Raw genomic sequence first — 14,989 nt, 5'->3', positions numbered from 1 at the left:
AATTCCCAAAATGTCAACAATAGTCAATCAGAACGTCTAATAGGTTTTAGGTTAAGTATCTCTACAAAGAGCTGGTAATTTTTAGTCCCAGGCAAAGAAACTTAATATTTGAGTTAGTCGTTGTAACAACCCTATCACTAGGATGTATGGTGTACATTGTCCTTTTAGCTTTCCAAACCGAGGGAGATCATCTCACTTCAGTTGTTCTGTAGTAGTCTTGTGGGTAAAAACTGAAAATCAACCACTCTCAGGTGAAGAGAATCATCTCCCACAGAAAAGGACATCTGCATGCTACACTCATGCTAACTCTGTCAATAAGTTACTAAACTGGGGGGGCTGGGTGGCTGTCGGTGGGCTCGGGTCATGATCTCACGGTCGGGGGATCAAGCCCCATGTTGGGCTGCGCTCAGCAGGGAGCCTGCTTGAGATTCTCTCCTTCTCCCCCTCTCTCTAATAAACAATAAATCTTTAAAAATTTTGTTACTCAACTTGGGGCTGAACAGATTTGCTAATTGCATTTTAAAGTCTGTAGAGAAATTGTTTCTTTGCCTCTGCTGTGAGCTACTTGAAGACAACCCTGTGTCTATGTACCTTTCTTTCTAAAACCTGGACTCAGGTTCACAGTAAAAATCAGCTTTCTGCTGAAATATGTTTTCATGTTTTGCCTCTTTCTCCCAGGCATAACAGTCGTACCACGTCACCCGCAGACACCGTACTCTGCCACAGATCTCTGGCACTGCCGTGTAACATGTGCAGCCAGAGTTCTTTCTTAATGAAAGCAGTCACCTAAGGAGGCACAGCACTAGAACAATACTGGTTTCCCGTGCAAACTGCCCCAACTCGCACTGCCATCTCTCTCGTTTCAATTTCCCCTTTATTCTCATGATGTCTGTCTCCACGGGGCAATCTCATGCTTGTCCCCTCATCCAGCAGCTCCCTTTTCAAGTATAGCTTTGTTCCCATTATTCCACCTGCTCAAAAACTCCACTAAATCTGTGTCACCCATGGCTCTCAAAGGCCCTTCTTGATCAGATCTCACTTCTGACTTTCTCCGCACAGGACCAAACAGGCCCCCACCCGGCAAACACAGCTCATTCCTTCCCCTTCCGCTCTCCCACGCCGTCTCCAGCTCCCTGTGCCTACACTTCATTCCCCTTCCAAAATGAGCTAAAAAGCCACCTCATCAACACTTGCCCAGTTGCTCCTGTGAAAAGAAACCTCATTCCCCTTCAGACAGGATTTTATCTATACCTCAGAAGTGACCTCCTTTGGGGATGATGGGTGTGTCTTATCTCCCCTCCAAAGGAAGAATCCTTGAGGAGGAGATTTGAGTCTAATTTTCCTCTGCAATTAGATGCACCCATATGATGGATGAATTAACTAACTTACGATGAGGGAAAAAAAAGTATCAAGACAGGTCTTCACCAGAGAGTAAAAACAAGAAAGAGGGTAAAGAAAATCAAAGTCTCTCTGCCACTTGTTCTTCCTCGAAGCAAGTTAGTCCACACAGCAGAATTCTCCAGGTCTATTTATAAATATTAGCATTCAAAAAAAACATCTTATAATTTAATAATACTAACGTCTTCATCTCATTTAGTTCCCATAATGATATCCTAACATATTCTTAAAAGGAAACAGCTTTAGAGAAGGCACCCCGCCACCAGAGAAGAGACTGTCTCTGACTCCAATTGTAAGTGCTTCCACTAAATCACAATAAAAGACCTTGAAAATTTGCCAAAACACATAAAACAAAAAGTAAATGAAAGTTCTTCTTTCCTATTTTCTCACCCTAAAGTGACTTTCCTCAAAAGCCTTTTAAATGTGCTTTGAAGGCAAGAGAAATGAAGCTACAATGAGGTCTCCTTGCAACTTGCAGCCCACTAATAAATCCCTGAGACATACAGGCTGTAACACCCCTACAACTCCCTCAAGGATTTTTTTTTTAATGTTTTACCAATGAAGATTTGCTCTAGTCAGTGTCACTTCACTCTGGGAACCACAAATGCCCAGGATATGCTAACATTCCCCTTTCAGCATGTGGCCCACTGACACACATCTGAAGGGTCTCATGACTAACGCTTTGCTAGAACAATAGGGACTAACCTTATCTTGACAATATCTAGCCCTGCAAGGCCTTGGAGACCTTGCTCTCAACATACACAAACTCCTTAGAGACTTACCTTATCCCTAACCCCCACTAACTAGAAACTGTACCATCAGTCACCCCTCATAATCCCAGCACAGCTCTTTCTGCCCACAGGTCCCGTCCCTGTGCTACAATAAAGGCACCTTTTTGCACATACATACATACATACATACATAAATGTGCTTTGACTATGTTGATTTGAAAAGTAGAGAAATGGCCTCAGGGCCAGAAGACCCAACCCCAGTTGTGCCTCCCCCTCCAGATGTATGACTCAAGGGAAGTCCCACCTGTCCTGCCAATCTTTGTAACTGGACACTGGGGACACGGCTCCTGCAGATCAATGTCCCGTTCCTGTGGAGACTGAATTTACAACAGGGGAGAGTGCAGAGGAGGTAATATAAAACCAGCATGTGACTGTGCCCACAAAAAGACTGTCCCCCAGTACTGCAACCTGATGAGCAGCCAACACTTCGTCTGTTTCAAAAGCTGACTGAGGAAAGATAAGTTGATTGAGGAAAACTCAGTAAAAAATACTGCCCAAGATGACCTCTGGGTTTCTTTCGAGGTCCAATTTCATATGATTTTATGAGGGCATTAATAAAGTGCTCCAAGGGATGCCTTGGTGGCTCAGTGAGTTAAGCATCTGCCTTCGGCTCAGGTCATGATCCCAGGGTCCTGGGATCGAGTCCCACATCTCCCTCTGCCTGCCTCTCTCTCTGAAAAATAAATAAACAAAATCTTAAAAAAATAAAAAATAAAGTGCTCCAAATGCAGTGTGTCCAAAATCAAATCCGTGACCCAGGGCCCAGAACCACAACCCTCCTTCTCCCCTTCTCTGGCTAATGCCATCTTTGCCAGTGGCCTGGACGATGGCTGGTGGCCCGGAGGGACATATCTGTAATCACTTTACAGGACCCCTGCCTGCCTCCTTCCTGGCCTAACCATCACACATCACCAACACAGATCCTAAACGCGATCTTACGCAGTAGTCTAGCTGTGGGCCCCAGGGCAGGTCCCAGGACCTTCTGTAAGCCTCACTCGTGTCTCCAAGAGAAGGACACCCCCAACTCTGCCGGGTTATTATAAAGATCGTCAGTAATACGCGTGCCCAGTAAGGACCTGGCATACAGCAGGCACCTAATAAACAGATCATTATTCCTGCCTCAGACGGGCTTTAAGGACAAAATGGAACAATGCCCTTGAGGGCACAGTAAGTAGCAGGAAGTAGAAGTGTCACCTCCTCCTCCCTCTGCTCCTCCCCTTGCTGTGATGGTTTCATTTCCAGGCACCACCTTTCTCACCCGTGGCATCACAACGGCACCCTAACCAGGCCATGCCGGGGGCGCGTGCTCACTGACCCATCATGTTCGTCCTAAAGCACACACCTGCTCACAGAAACGCACACCTGGCCCCCCTCACTGGCAGTGTGTCACCAACCCGGCACCGTGCACGCACACCCTCAGCAGGACACCAGACCCTTCCCCGTCTTCTCTCTCAGATTTCCCTCCTCTGTAAAGTCTTACACCCAGGCTATAACACAGCCTCTCTGTTGTTTCACAATGGCCCCCAGCCAGTCTAGAATATTCTACCACGGCTGAGGCCTACGCATTCTTCAAATCATACCTCCGGCATCATCTACTGTTCGAATCTCCCCTGAACCCTAGAGTTTTCTTTGGTATTCCCCAGGCCTTTGTGCAGACCTCACTCACAGCCTCTCGCACACTGTATCCACTGTATCCTAACGTGCTGATCTTGTTTCCAGTGGCTCCAGACCCGCTGAAAGCCCAGAGGGCAAGGGACAGGCCTCAGCCTGTTAGCATTATTCCCCGTGCCTGGCACAGGACCTATGCTCAAAACACACTTGATGGCGTCTGTGATATGACCTCAGTATTGGTTCCATGAAACATGTGATCTACAGGACTTAAAAATAAATGTCACTGTTAAAGGTATTTCTAGAAACTTTTTGAGATTTCTAAAATTAATTAATTCCAAAACATATCTCCAAAAGATTAAAAAATGTGGAAATAAAATTCATATAAATGCTCACACTGAAAGGTATATCAGACCAAGTTTCCAGTAAGAAAAAAAATTAATGGAATCTCTATATAGAAATATTTTTAAAATCTAAAAAAAATTTAAACATGAGAATTTCATTGTGTTCTCATCTTCAATAGCTATAAAATAAAATCTAGCAAAAGCAGTCTTAGTTAATGGTAAAATATTTTAAGGTTTTCCTTCCACAAAGGTATGCTTAATCTTGGTCAAGAAGAACAAAAGCAGAATATACTTACTGGCTATGCATATGATTTTCCTTTTAAAAAACTGAATTAAAAAATTATTTCCTATTTTCAAATGCCCTGAACCTTTCTCAAAAACAAATTGTGCAAATTTACCTCCACTAATCATCACAAGGACTAACTTTACATTTTATATAATCCACAACTATTATCTGCAAAACTGCTATAAATGTACTTGACAAACAACACAGAAATAAAAAATAACGGTCGGGATAATACGATCTGAACTTAAGTGTTTAAATTCGAGTCTGTCATTAGAGAAAGGGAAGAGATAAACTGTAGCATTTGGTACAGAAGAACGAAGGCTAATTCAACTCTTTTTCAAGAATGTTAGAACATGTGATTTGTGTTTTTTAAGTTCCAAATATAACTCGCTGTATTTAGCACCTCCTGTACTTTCCAGTATATTAGATAATTGCACACCAAGTTAAAAACAAAATAAAGGAAAACATTCCTGCCACCCTCCCTATTCATAAAAGAGATGGAAATACCACACACACAGAGAGCACCTTATAAAGGTCAGTATGAATAGCCCCAAAGTAGTTTTTTCTTCATTTAAAAAAACTTGAGGGTTTAGAGAACTCGGGGACAAGGGAGAGGGGAAAGGGGAACCATGCGATTATGGGCTCTGCAGAGCCGCATGGTGCCTCAGTGGCTCTGGGCTCTGACCCCCGCGTCAACCAGAGCAGCGCTACGATTCTGTCTGCAAGGGCACTGAGGTTCTCAAGAAGATTCTGTCTGAACAAAGGACGCATAACTTTAAAAAACCTAAAAATCACTTAGAAGGATAAACCAACATTCAGTGGATAATACTGACGTTAACAGCTAAAAAACAAACAGAATGAACATAAGTATTTAATATGGAAAAATGGTTTTAAAACGTGGCAAATCATTAAGCAGCAGGAAAGCCTGATGTCTGCAGTCACTTCACCCTTAGGAATGTTTGTTTCCTTTGCTTCTGATCAGAGGTTCGTTGGGTATATTGTTTGCTTAGGGAGGGGACACGAAAGTTAAGCTTTTTCAACGTGGTTTTGGCAGGAAGACAATAGATGGTTTCAGCAAGGAACTGGCTGTGAACCCAAAGCAAACAGCTGTGCAAGGGGAAGGCAAGCTCAACATGAGAGGTGACATTATTGGGTAGATTTGTAAAGGTGGATGGCACGGGCCCACTAAATAATCCTGGGGTGGGGGACACGCGTATCCTACTGTGGAGATCTGCAGAGAAAACTACGCCTTTCTGATTCTCAGCACTGGAACCCTCCTGTGCCTCCACTTGCAAGCCAGGTTAACGCCATCAAAGCTCAGAAATTAGTGTTTAACTACAGCAATTTAAGAAAAAAGTCATTTTCTAAATAAATCATTTCCCGTGCTTTGTTTTCTCTGATGAAACCGATATAAAACCAAAGCCTCTCCGCAGGGAGATGGTTAAAATGGGCCCACATGTTCCACCACCAGCCCCCTCACCTCGGCCCTTGGCGCAACAGACCCAGGCTGTAACACAGAAGAGAATAAAGTTTCAAGATCATCTAAGAAAAATCAATTAAATTTTTTTGCATTACCAAAATGCTTGTAGCTAGTGAGATGATGGGTGATTTTCCCACTTGCCAAATTTTCTAGAATGTGGAAATTATAACAGAACGTAACTGAGTCTCTCCACACTAAGACCAATTAATTTCAAAAGATGGCGATCAGAAGAAAAAACAGTAGCATTTGCATTCTGAAAGCAAACTACAGGACTACACACTGATAAAAACAATCCTTTCCGTTTGGTTAAAAACAAATTGATGACAAGATGAAAACCAATCGTTTTAACCCACTTTAGTAACATTTAGTTCCTAACCTCCATGGATACTCTCTTGAAGGTTTTTAGAAATAAAAATGCTAGTTTGTTTCAAACATGAGGAAGCCAAATGTCACTGTCCTACATACACTGCTCTACACTTTGGGCCTTTCATTATCTGTTATGCAGTTGGCCTCTTTATAGGACATTAAGAGCCGATATTGTAGTTTCTCTGCTCTGGTGAGACCACGACGAGGGGGCATTCTACCCCTGCAGCAGAAGGCCGACAAGAGGCAGACACATACGCACTCAGTCTACACCCGAGACGGTGCACACCCACCGGCTTCTCTATGCTATGCTCTGGACTTACTGACAAACCAGGAGCTTCCAGAGGTTTCTCAAAACAGATAAGATGTCAAGAGCTATGCACCACTTCTTTACAAAAATCTTAATTTCCTCAAAAGAGCTCATATAAACCATCTACAGGCATAAAAAGGTGGTTTTGGCAAGATTGCAAATGTCTTCTTACTCTGAAATTCATATCTGAGATAGACTAACCCGTGGGCTAGATGTTTGAACCCTGAGAATAAGACACAGTATAAATAAAATTTAACATATCTATAACAGGTTTTGAAACTCTGTACCTTCAACAAAATGCCAAACCCTAATCTGTCTCTCCTCTGAAAAGATACAAGTGCACCTTGCTTCTGGCACGTCCACATGTTCAACATCACTACTAAGGCCACAACAAAGGCAAGAGAAACCACATTTACACTGTTTTACATAGAACACTTATTTTCAGAATATAAAATCTATCTCCCCAAAGAAATCACCACACATTGTTATATTTCGTTGTCAATTTTGTGAAGCAAAACTAACACAGAGTTCATCTCTGATACATACACAGATTTAAATCCTGGGTTTTTAAACAGTGAATTATTTCTGCTGCTCTTTTTAACCACCATGCAGTGTCGAGGAGATGCAATGCAGGCTCGTACCACCTGAGGGCACTCCTAAAAATCTTCGAATAACTTTCAGAATCAAGTTCTTACGAACGAGGATGAAGGAAATCCAGTCCTACTTGAAGTTCATGGGCTCGGTAGTGACAAAAAATGTGTTTCAGAAAACGTGTGTTTCTTCGTACAAGGGCGAGATGATGATAAATACATAATTTCTATCCACTGCATATTCTCTGAGCCTCCCATCACACAACAAAAGCCGAGGTGCTGAGGAGCAGGAGCTTAACTATCTTCAAAGGAGAGGGTTAAAAATTGACTGACTAACCAATCTCATGAGATTATCCTTCTAGATTATATGTTTATCATCAACAAACCAAAGTTTACATTTCTGTAGAGAACAACACAAATTCAAGAATTACTTCAAATATATTTCACAAACACATATACACGGCACTTCGAGAAAACAAGTAAACCCAGACACCATACCTGTTTCCTGGGAATTCAACACCTCTAAGGCATGCATCATGGCACTTGCGAAGACATTGGCATCCTCCTTGCTGCCAAAGTTGAGGCCATACACCTGTCGAGCATCTCGCCACTGGTGGAAGGTCTGCGTAGCCTGATTGTACTTCAACCCCTTAGGGATGGCACAATTTATCACCACCTGAAAGACAGGGATGCCTCAGAGAGTCAACCTATTACTTGGCAGAATCAGCAAACCCTGAGTGGATGTACTCATTCAAACCTGTTCCTCACGGGCCTTGGCAAATAAAATAAAATAAAATAAAATAAAATAAAATAAAGGTTAAAATCCATTATCTTGGGTAAAATCAGTCTGCAGAAGTAACAGTCTGACGGAAGGTAAGCTGTCTGATGTTACAAAGGTCTGCCCTTAAAACAGTACATCAGCACAACAAAGAAAATCTACACCCTCATTAAATTAAATATATTTTAACATGCTTATTAAAGTATTATACATTCAGAAAACATATAAAACATAAGTAGTCAATGGTCCCACATAGCCAAAATCCTGATCAAGAAAAAGGAATGTTAACACCAAAAACTTCCTTCATAAGTCCTCCACCTCCCCAAAGATACTGGCCACAGTTCTAGCATCACCGATCAGTTCTGCAGGTTTCTGAATTTATGTAAGCGGAGCTACACAGCACATACTGTCACGTGCCTGCTCTCTGTCCCTCATGACTGTTTATGGGAGTCAGCTATCAGCCACACGCAGCTCTGGTTTATTCTTTTTTTATTCTTTTTAAAAGATTTTATTTATTTATTTAGCAGAAAGAGGGAGCACGTGCACAAGCAGGGAGAGCGGCAGGCAGAGGGAGAGGGAGAAGTAGGTTCCCCACTGAGCAGGGAGCCCGATGTGGGACTCGATCCCAGGACTCCGGGATCACGATCTGAGCCAAGGGCAGACGCTCCACCGACTGAGCCACCCAGGCGCCCCACCTCTGGTTTATTCTTTCTCACTACTCTGTGGTGTTCCATCGTATTGACCACGCTTATTTGCCCACCCCCCCGTTCTTGAACTTCTGCATTACTGGCAGTTTGGTGCTATTAAAAACAGCGATGTTATGAACACCCTACTAAATGTCTTCTGCTACACAGGGTCGCCCCTTCTGTTGGGCGTATACCCAGGAGTGGAGTTGTCATGGGCCAAAGACACGCTCAACTTCAGCAGACAACTCCAAGTAGCTTTGCAAATTGGTTCTATCGACTTTCGCTTCCATGGCGGCCACGACAGCTTGTGCAAGCGCACATACAGCATTACGACTGGAACCGTCCGCCTTCATCTGAGCACTTCGGGCAGGTATGACTACCACTCCACCGTGGTTCCAGTCTGCGTATATCCCTGATTACTAATGAGATTTAGTACTGTCTCGTGTTCTAACGGCTATGTGCATATCTTCTTCTATGAACACCTGCTTAAATGAAATCTCGTGCCCGTTTTTCTACTGAGCTGTCCACCTGTTTCTCTATTGATCTGGAAGAGTCCTTTATACATTCTGGATAGGACCCCACCATGGGTTATCCAGGCTGCACACACCTTCTCCCAGGGTGCAGCCTGCCTTGTCACTCCCTGAAAGGTGTCTTCTGATGAATGCAAGTTCTTAACTTTAATTCAGTCCAAAGTAGCAATCTTGTCCTTTTGTGGGTAATACTTTTTGGAACTTGTTTAAAAAGTGCTTCTCAATTCCAAGACCATGAAAATATTATCCCATATTATTTTATTTAGGAGCTTTACTGTTTTACTTTCACAGTTACATCCCCAATCCACCTGGAAAGTTTAGCCTCTGGTGTGAAATAAGGTTCAGGTTTCCTTTTCATTTCAATATGGCTATCCAATCAATCCAGTACTACCTATTAACTGTGCTGCGGGCTTCCTTTTCTCATAAATCAGGTGTCTACGTGGCTGTTTTGTTCTACTGGTCAATATGCCTATCTTTGAGCCAACATCACAGTGTCTTAATTACTGTCGCTCTGTCCTAGGCCTTGATTACCACTGGAGTACGTCATCCTTACCCTGTTGCTCGTTCTTCACGGCTGCTGTGCCCAGCCTCAACCCTGTGTGTGCAGCTACAGTTTTACATTCAGATTATTAATTCTGAGTGACTTACACAATCTGCCTGTTTCTGCTTTTCACTGGAGGGTTCAGTCCATTTATTATATTTCATGTAAATTATATATTAATTTAGGCCTAAATCCATCCCACCTTCTTTTAGAGTGTATTACTATTACCCTTCTACTAGCCTGCTAGTTAGACAAGCTTTCACTGCCCTGGAGAGTATGACAGGCATCAGCACCTCACTGTTTTATACAGCAGATGATCACTTAGGATTTGCCCATATTTACACCTGCTGCTACTTTTTATTCCTTCTGCCCTTTCCAAGCTTCCGCTGGGACCATTTCTGATCGTGAAGAACACATTTCAGAATTTCAGTTTCTTTCAATGCAGATCTCATGATGAATTCTCTCCATTTTTTGTCTGTCAGAAAATGTCTTTAATTCACCTTCATTTCGAAGAGGATTTTTATTACATAGGTCACTTGTTTTCTTTCAAGCCCACTGCCTTCTCAGCTTTTGCTGCTTCTACTGAGAAGTCAGCCGGCCATTCACTGTAGCATCTTCAAGCTGTTTTGTCTTCACTGGCTGCTCACGGGTCTCATGCTGCATTTAGTTTATGGTGATTTCATATGATGGGTTTTTATATGGTTTTCTCTGTATTTATCCCACTTAAGGTTTACAGCATTTCTAAGCCGATGTTCTATTATTAATTTCTGAAAATTCTTTTTCATTACCTCCTCAGCTTTTCTTCTACCCTGTTCTCTCCTCTGGGCCTCCAACTACACATACATTACACTTTTCACTACGTCCACTACATCTCTTTTTTCTCTTAATCTCCTTCACGTCTTTCGTCATCCCCCCATCCCTCCCCTCTGCAGTGCCCCATTGTTCTCTGGATTTATGAGTCTATTTCTGTTTTCTGTTTGTTCTGTTTTTTAGATTCCACATGTAAGTGAAATCATATGGTATGGTATTTGTCTTTTATTTCATTTAGTATTATAACCTTCAGATCCGGGGCACCTGGGTGGCTCAGTCATTAAGCGTCTGCCTTCGGCTCAGGGTGTGATCCCAGAATCCTGGGATCAAGCCCCACATCAGGCTCCCTGCTCCGCTGGGAGCACTGGGAGCCTGCTTCTTCCTCTCCCACTCCCCCTGCTTGTGCTCCCTCTCTCGCTGGCTGTCTCTGTCAAATAAATAAATAAAAACTTAAAAACAAAATAAATAACCTTCAGCTCCATCCATGTTGTTGCAAATGGCAAGGTTTCATTCTTTTTTATGGTCAAGTAATATTCTATTGTGTACACACACCACATCTTTATCCATTCGTCAATCAGCAAACACTTGGGTGAATTCCACATTTTGGCTATTATAAATACTGCTGGAATAAACACTGGGTGCCTTTATCTTCTGGAATTAGTTTTCGTTTCCCTATGTTTTTTGCATGCCCATATTTTTCCTCTCTTAGAATTTCTTAGTTTCAGTCTGAATATTTTCTTCTTCTTCTTTTTGGGGTGGGGGGCAGAGGGCGAGAGAGAATCCTAAGCAGGCTGCAGCCCCAGCACAGAGCCTGATGCAGGGCTTCATCTCACAACCCTGAGATCACAGTCTGAGCCAACTGTGCCACCCAGGCGCCCCTGAATATTTTCTTCTGACCTATATTCCACTTACTGCTTCTCTTTAGCTGTTCCTAGTCAGCTGTAAAACCCACCACCGAACTATTAACAACACTGAGTTTTCAATTCTGAAATTTCCATGTGGTTCTTCTTTCAATTTTCCATTCTCTGCTGAAATTCTCAACCTTGTGCTATTTCCTTGACTATATCAAACATAGTTACTCTAAAGTCAATTCTGGATTCCCAGTGGGTCTGTTCTGTTACTACTCCTCTTGCCTCCCCATGGGCCAGGTGATTTTATTTCATGTCAGATGCTGCGTGTGGACAACTGTATGGAAATTGTGAAGCCTACAATGATGTTATATTTTCCAGGGAAGATTCACATTTGCTTCTGGCAAGCAGCTAGGAAAACTAACAATCTGAAATCAACTCAACCCCAGAGTGAATGAAGTAATTAGAGGCTGGGTATCAGTTCCCGTAAAGACCAGCCTCATTCTGAGGCAAACCTCTTCCCAGGGGATAGGGCTTCAGGGTCCCAAATCATGGCCTACGGATTACCAAGAAAACCGTTCCTCATGAGCAGGCTCTAATCCCCAGTTCTTGTTCTGTTAGTCCCAGAAGTTAGCCAAAAGCTCTGCTCAGTCCCCCCTTTGAAAAGTGGGACGTGCCTCTAGGTAAACAGAGGTCCGAAGCTGGGCTCACTCTTCCGGTTCTCTCTTCTTTCAGATCATGGACCCGTAATTCTTTGTCATGTAGGCTCTCCAAACACTCTTCTTCTTAATATTCTGTCCAACTGTGTTAGTTCTCAGAGAGAAGATCCGTCTATATTACCTCATCCACCAATACCCAAACCTGAAATTATTTTTAAATATGATGATCTCTTAAAGACATTATGCTAGACACAAACTGACAAATACTGTCTGACTCCACTTATCTGAAATACCTACAATAATCAAATTTATTAAAAAAACAACAACAGGTGGAATGAAGGTTGCCAGGGACTAAGGAAGGGCAAACAGAGACTGTTTCATGGGCTCAGTTTCAGCGTGGGAAGAAGATGGACAGTGGTGACCGTTGCACACCCATGTGAGTGCACTGAATGCCACTGAACTGTACACTCAGACATGGGTAAAATGGTCAATCTTATGTGGTATACATTTTACAATTTAAAAAACGATGGCCTCTTGTCATGTGATGCTTGTACGTATCGGGGTGGGGGCCATAAATCATCATTGGAAAATTATAAGCCCCATTTGGAAGTGGATCTATATCCCTGCTTGGCAAATAGTCTGGAAAGATCAGGCAAAGACAGCGACATTCACTTTTTCAATCATTCAAGCAACAGAATGTTAGAGGAGGAAAATGTTAACTTAAGTCGTGTTATGTACACCACTAGTCCACTTCCTCCACTGGGAGAGACTGAACATATTGATTCAACTACTTCATTTCTAACTTTCAAGGATAGACAGTAATGTACATAATCTCAAGAAACTTTATTTATTTATTTTTTTACATTTTATTAAGCAGGCTCCATACCCCACATGGGGCTTGAACTCACAACCCTGAGATCAAGAGTCTCAGACTCTAATGAGCCAGCCAGGCACCCCCCCAAAAAAAAAGTAAAAGGGAAAGCAGATGTGCTCACATGAGACTGTTTGCTGGAGGTCCGCTAGGGACGCCTCCAGGTTTGGACTTGATCATCATCCTCGATACTTCCCACCCAATGAGCCTGAGTCGGGTGAGTGTTCCATCCTCCACATTCTCACCCACTTCCAGCCACATCCTAGCACAGCAAACCATGCACCGAGCATCTACTCTTCCTTGTCTTCTTGGCTCAGTATGTGACTCTGTCTACGAAGTCATCCACGACCCTCCTTCCCCGTCTTCTCAACAAAATGACCGCTCCTGTATGCCTCATTACCATAACTAACAACTCATTCTTTACTGCAGCCTTCTTTCAAACCTAAGCACAGTGCCTAGAACATAATAAGCACTTAGTGTTAAGCAAAAGGGGGGGGGGCATTTTAATATGTATGTATGTATATAATATGTGTGCATTTAAATTTAAAAATAAATGGGGGGTGATCAATAAGTTTCCACTTAAAACAGACTATAACCATTAAAAAATGTAACAGGGTAGCAGTGCCTGGGTGGCACAGCCAGTTAGGTCAGTCCAACCCTTGGTTTCAGCTCAGGTCATGATCTCAGGGTCATGAGTTTGAGCCCCATGTCGGGCTCCATGCTCAGCGGGAGTAGGCTTGAGATTCTCTCTCTCCCTCTCCCCCCACCCCCTGCTCGCTTGCTCTCTCTAAAATAAATCTTAGGGGGAAAAAATGGTTAACAAGACAGTCTGGAATGAAAGGAAACCAATTAGGGGCGCCTGGGGGGCTCAGTCGGTTAAGCGAGGGACTCTTGATTTCAACTCAGGTCATGATCTCAGGGTTGTGGGATCAGATTCTCTCTCTCTCCCTCTATCCCTCCCACCTCCCCTCCCCTAAAAAGGAAGGAAGGAAGGAAGGAAGGAAGGAAGGAAGGAAAAAAGGGAAGGAGGGAGGGAGGGAGGGAACAAACCAATCATTTATTACATTTATTCTTAGGTACATTATCATTTTTGTTACTTTAGCGATATCTTTGTAAAATTATACAGCTGACCCCCGCACAACACAGGTTTAAACTGCATGAGTCCACTTACACGTGGACATTTTTTGAAACAATCCAGTACTGTAAATGTATGTTCTCTTCCTTATGATTTTCTTAATAGCATTTTCTTTTCTCCAGCTTACTTACAATGCATAATACATATAACACACAAAATATGTGTTCATTGACCATTTATGTTATAAATAAGGCTTCCAGTGAACTGTAGGCTATTAGCAGTTAAGCTGTGGGGGAGTCGAAAGTTATACATGGATTTTCAACTGCATGGGAGGTGGTGCCCCTAACCCCCAGGTTGTTCAAGGGTCAGGTGTATTTTCAAATTGTTTATTGCTAGTTATACAAAAATGCTACTGATTTTTATAAACTGATCTATCCAGCAACCATGCTCAATAATCTTATCAGTTCTCATATCTCATCTGCAGATGCTCCTGGGATTTTTTTATGTAGACAACTGTATCACCAGGGAATACGGTCAGCTCTATTTTCTCCTTTCCGATCCGTGGAGCTTGTATTCCTTCATCTTCCTATCACTAGGTTACCTCCTCCTCTGCAATGCTAAATGCAAATGATTAAAGCTGAAATCCCCAAGTAATTCCTGAGTCTCATGGTAATCCCCTCCGACATTATACTATCCTGTAAGATGCTGGATGTATGTTTATACTATGCATCCTTATTAGCTTAAGAAAATTCATTCTTATTCCAAATGTGCTGAAAATTATTATGTATGGATTTTATCAAATGCTTTTTTTCTGAATCTCATTTTTTTTTCTTATAGGTTTTCTCCTTGTAAACTACATTAATAAATTATCTAATGTTAAACTAGTCTTACATTACTGAGATGGAAACAAACCTTATTTGGTCAAGAGGTAGTATTTTTTCCATACACACTGCTGCATTTGGTCTGCTAACATCTCACTGAGGACTTTTATATCCATGTCAGTGCTCATAACCGAGGCTGG

At 42.5% G+C, this 14,989-nt stretch overlaps 1 protein-coding gene across 1 annotated transcript in view; it reads right to left on the bottom strand.

The window, feature by feature from the left end:
* The window catches only part of ENAH (ENAH actin regulator), a 135,727-nt gene that overhangs the window by 52,358 nt on the left and 68,380 nt on the right, over window positions 1–14,989 (bottom strand). The window contains 1 exon segment of the mRNA XM_057314883.1: window positions 7,669–7,846. Within this exon segment, the coding sequence (XP_057170866.1) occupies window positions 7,669–7,846 (178 nt within the window).

Source organism: Ursus arctos, unplaced genomic scaffold, assembly GCF_023065955.2.
Source record: "Ursus arctos isolate Adak ecotype North America unplaced genomic scaffold, UrsArc2.0 scaffold_2, whole genome shotgun sequence".
Classification (NCBI taxonomy): domain Eukaryota; kingdom Metazoa; phylum Chordata; class Mammalia; order Carnivora; family Ursidae; genus Ursus; species Ursus arctos.
Note: the sequence above shows the minus strand (reverse complement) of the source record. Positions and strands in the feature narration are given on the sequence as shown.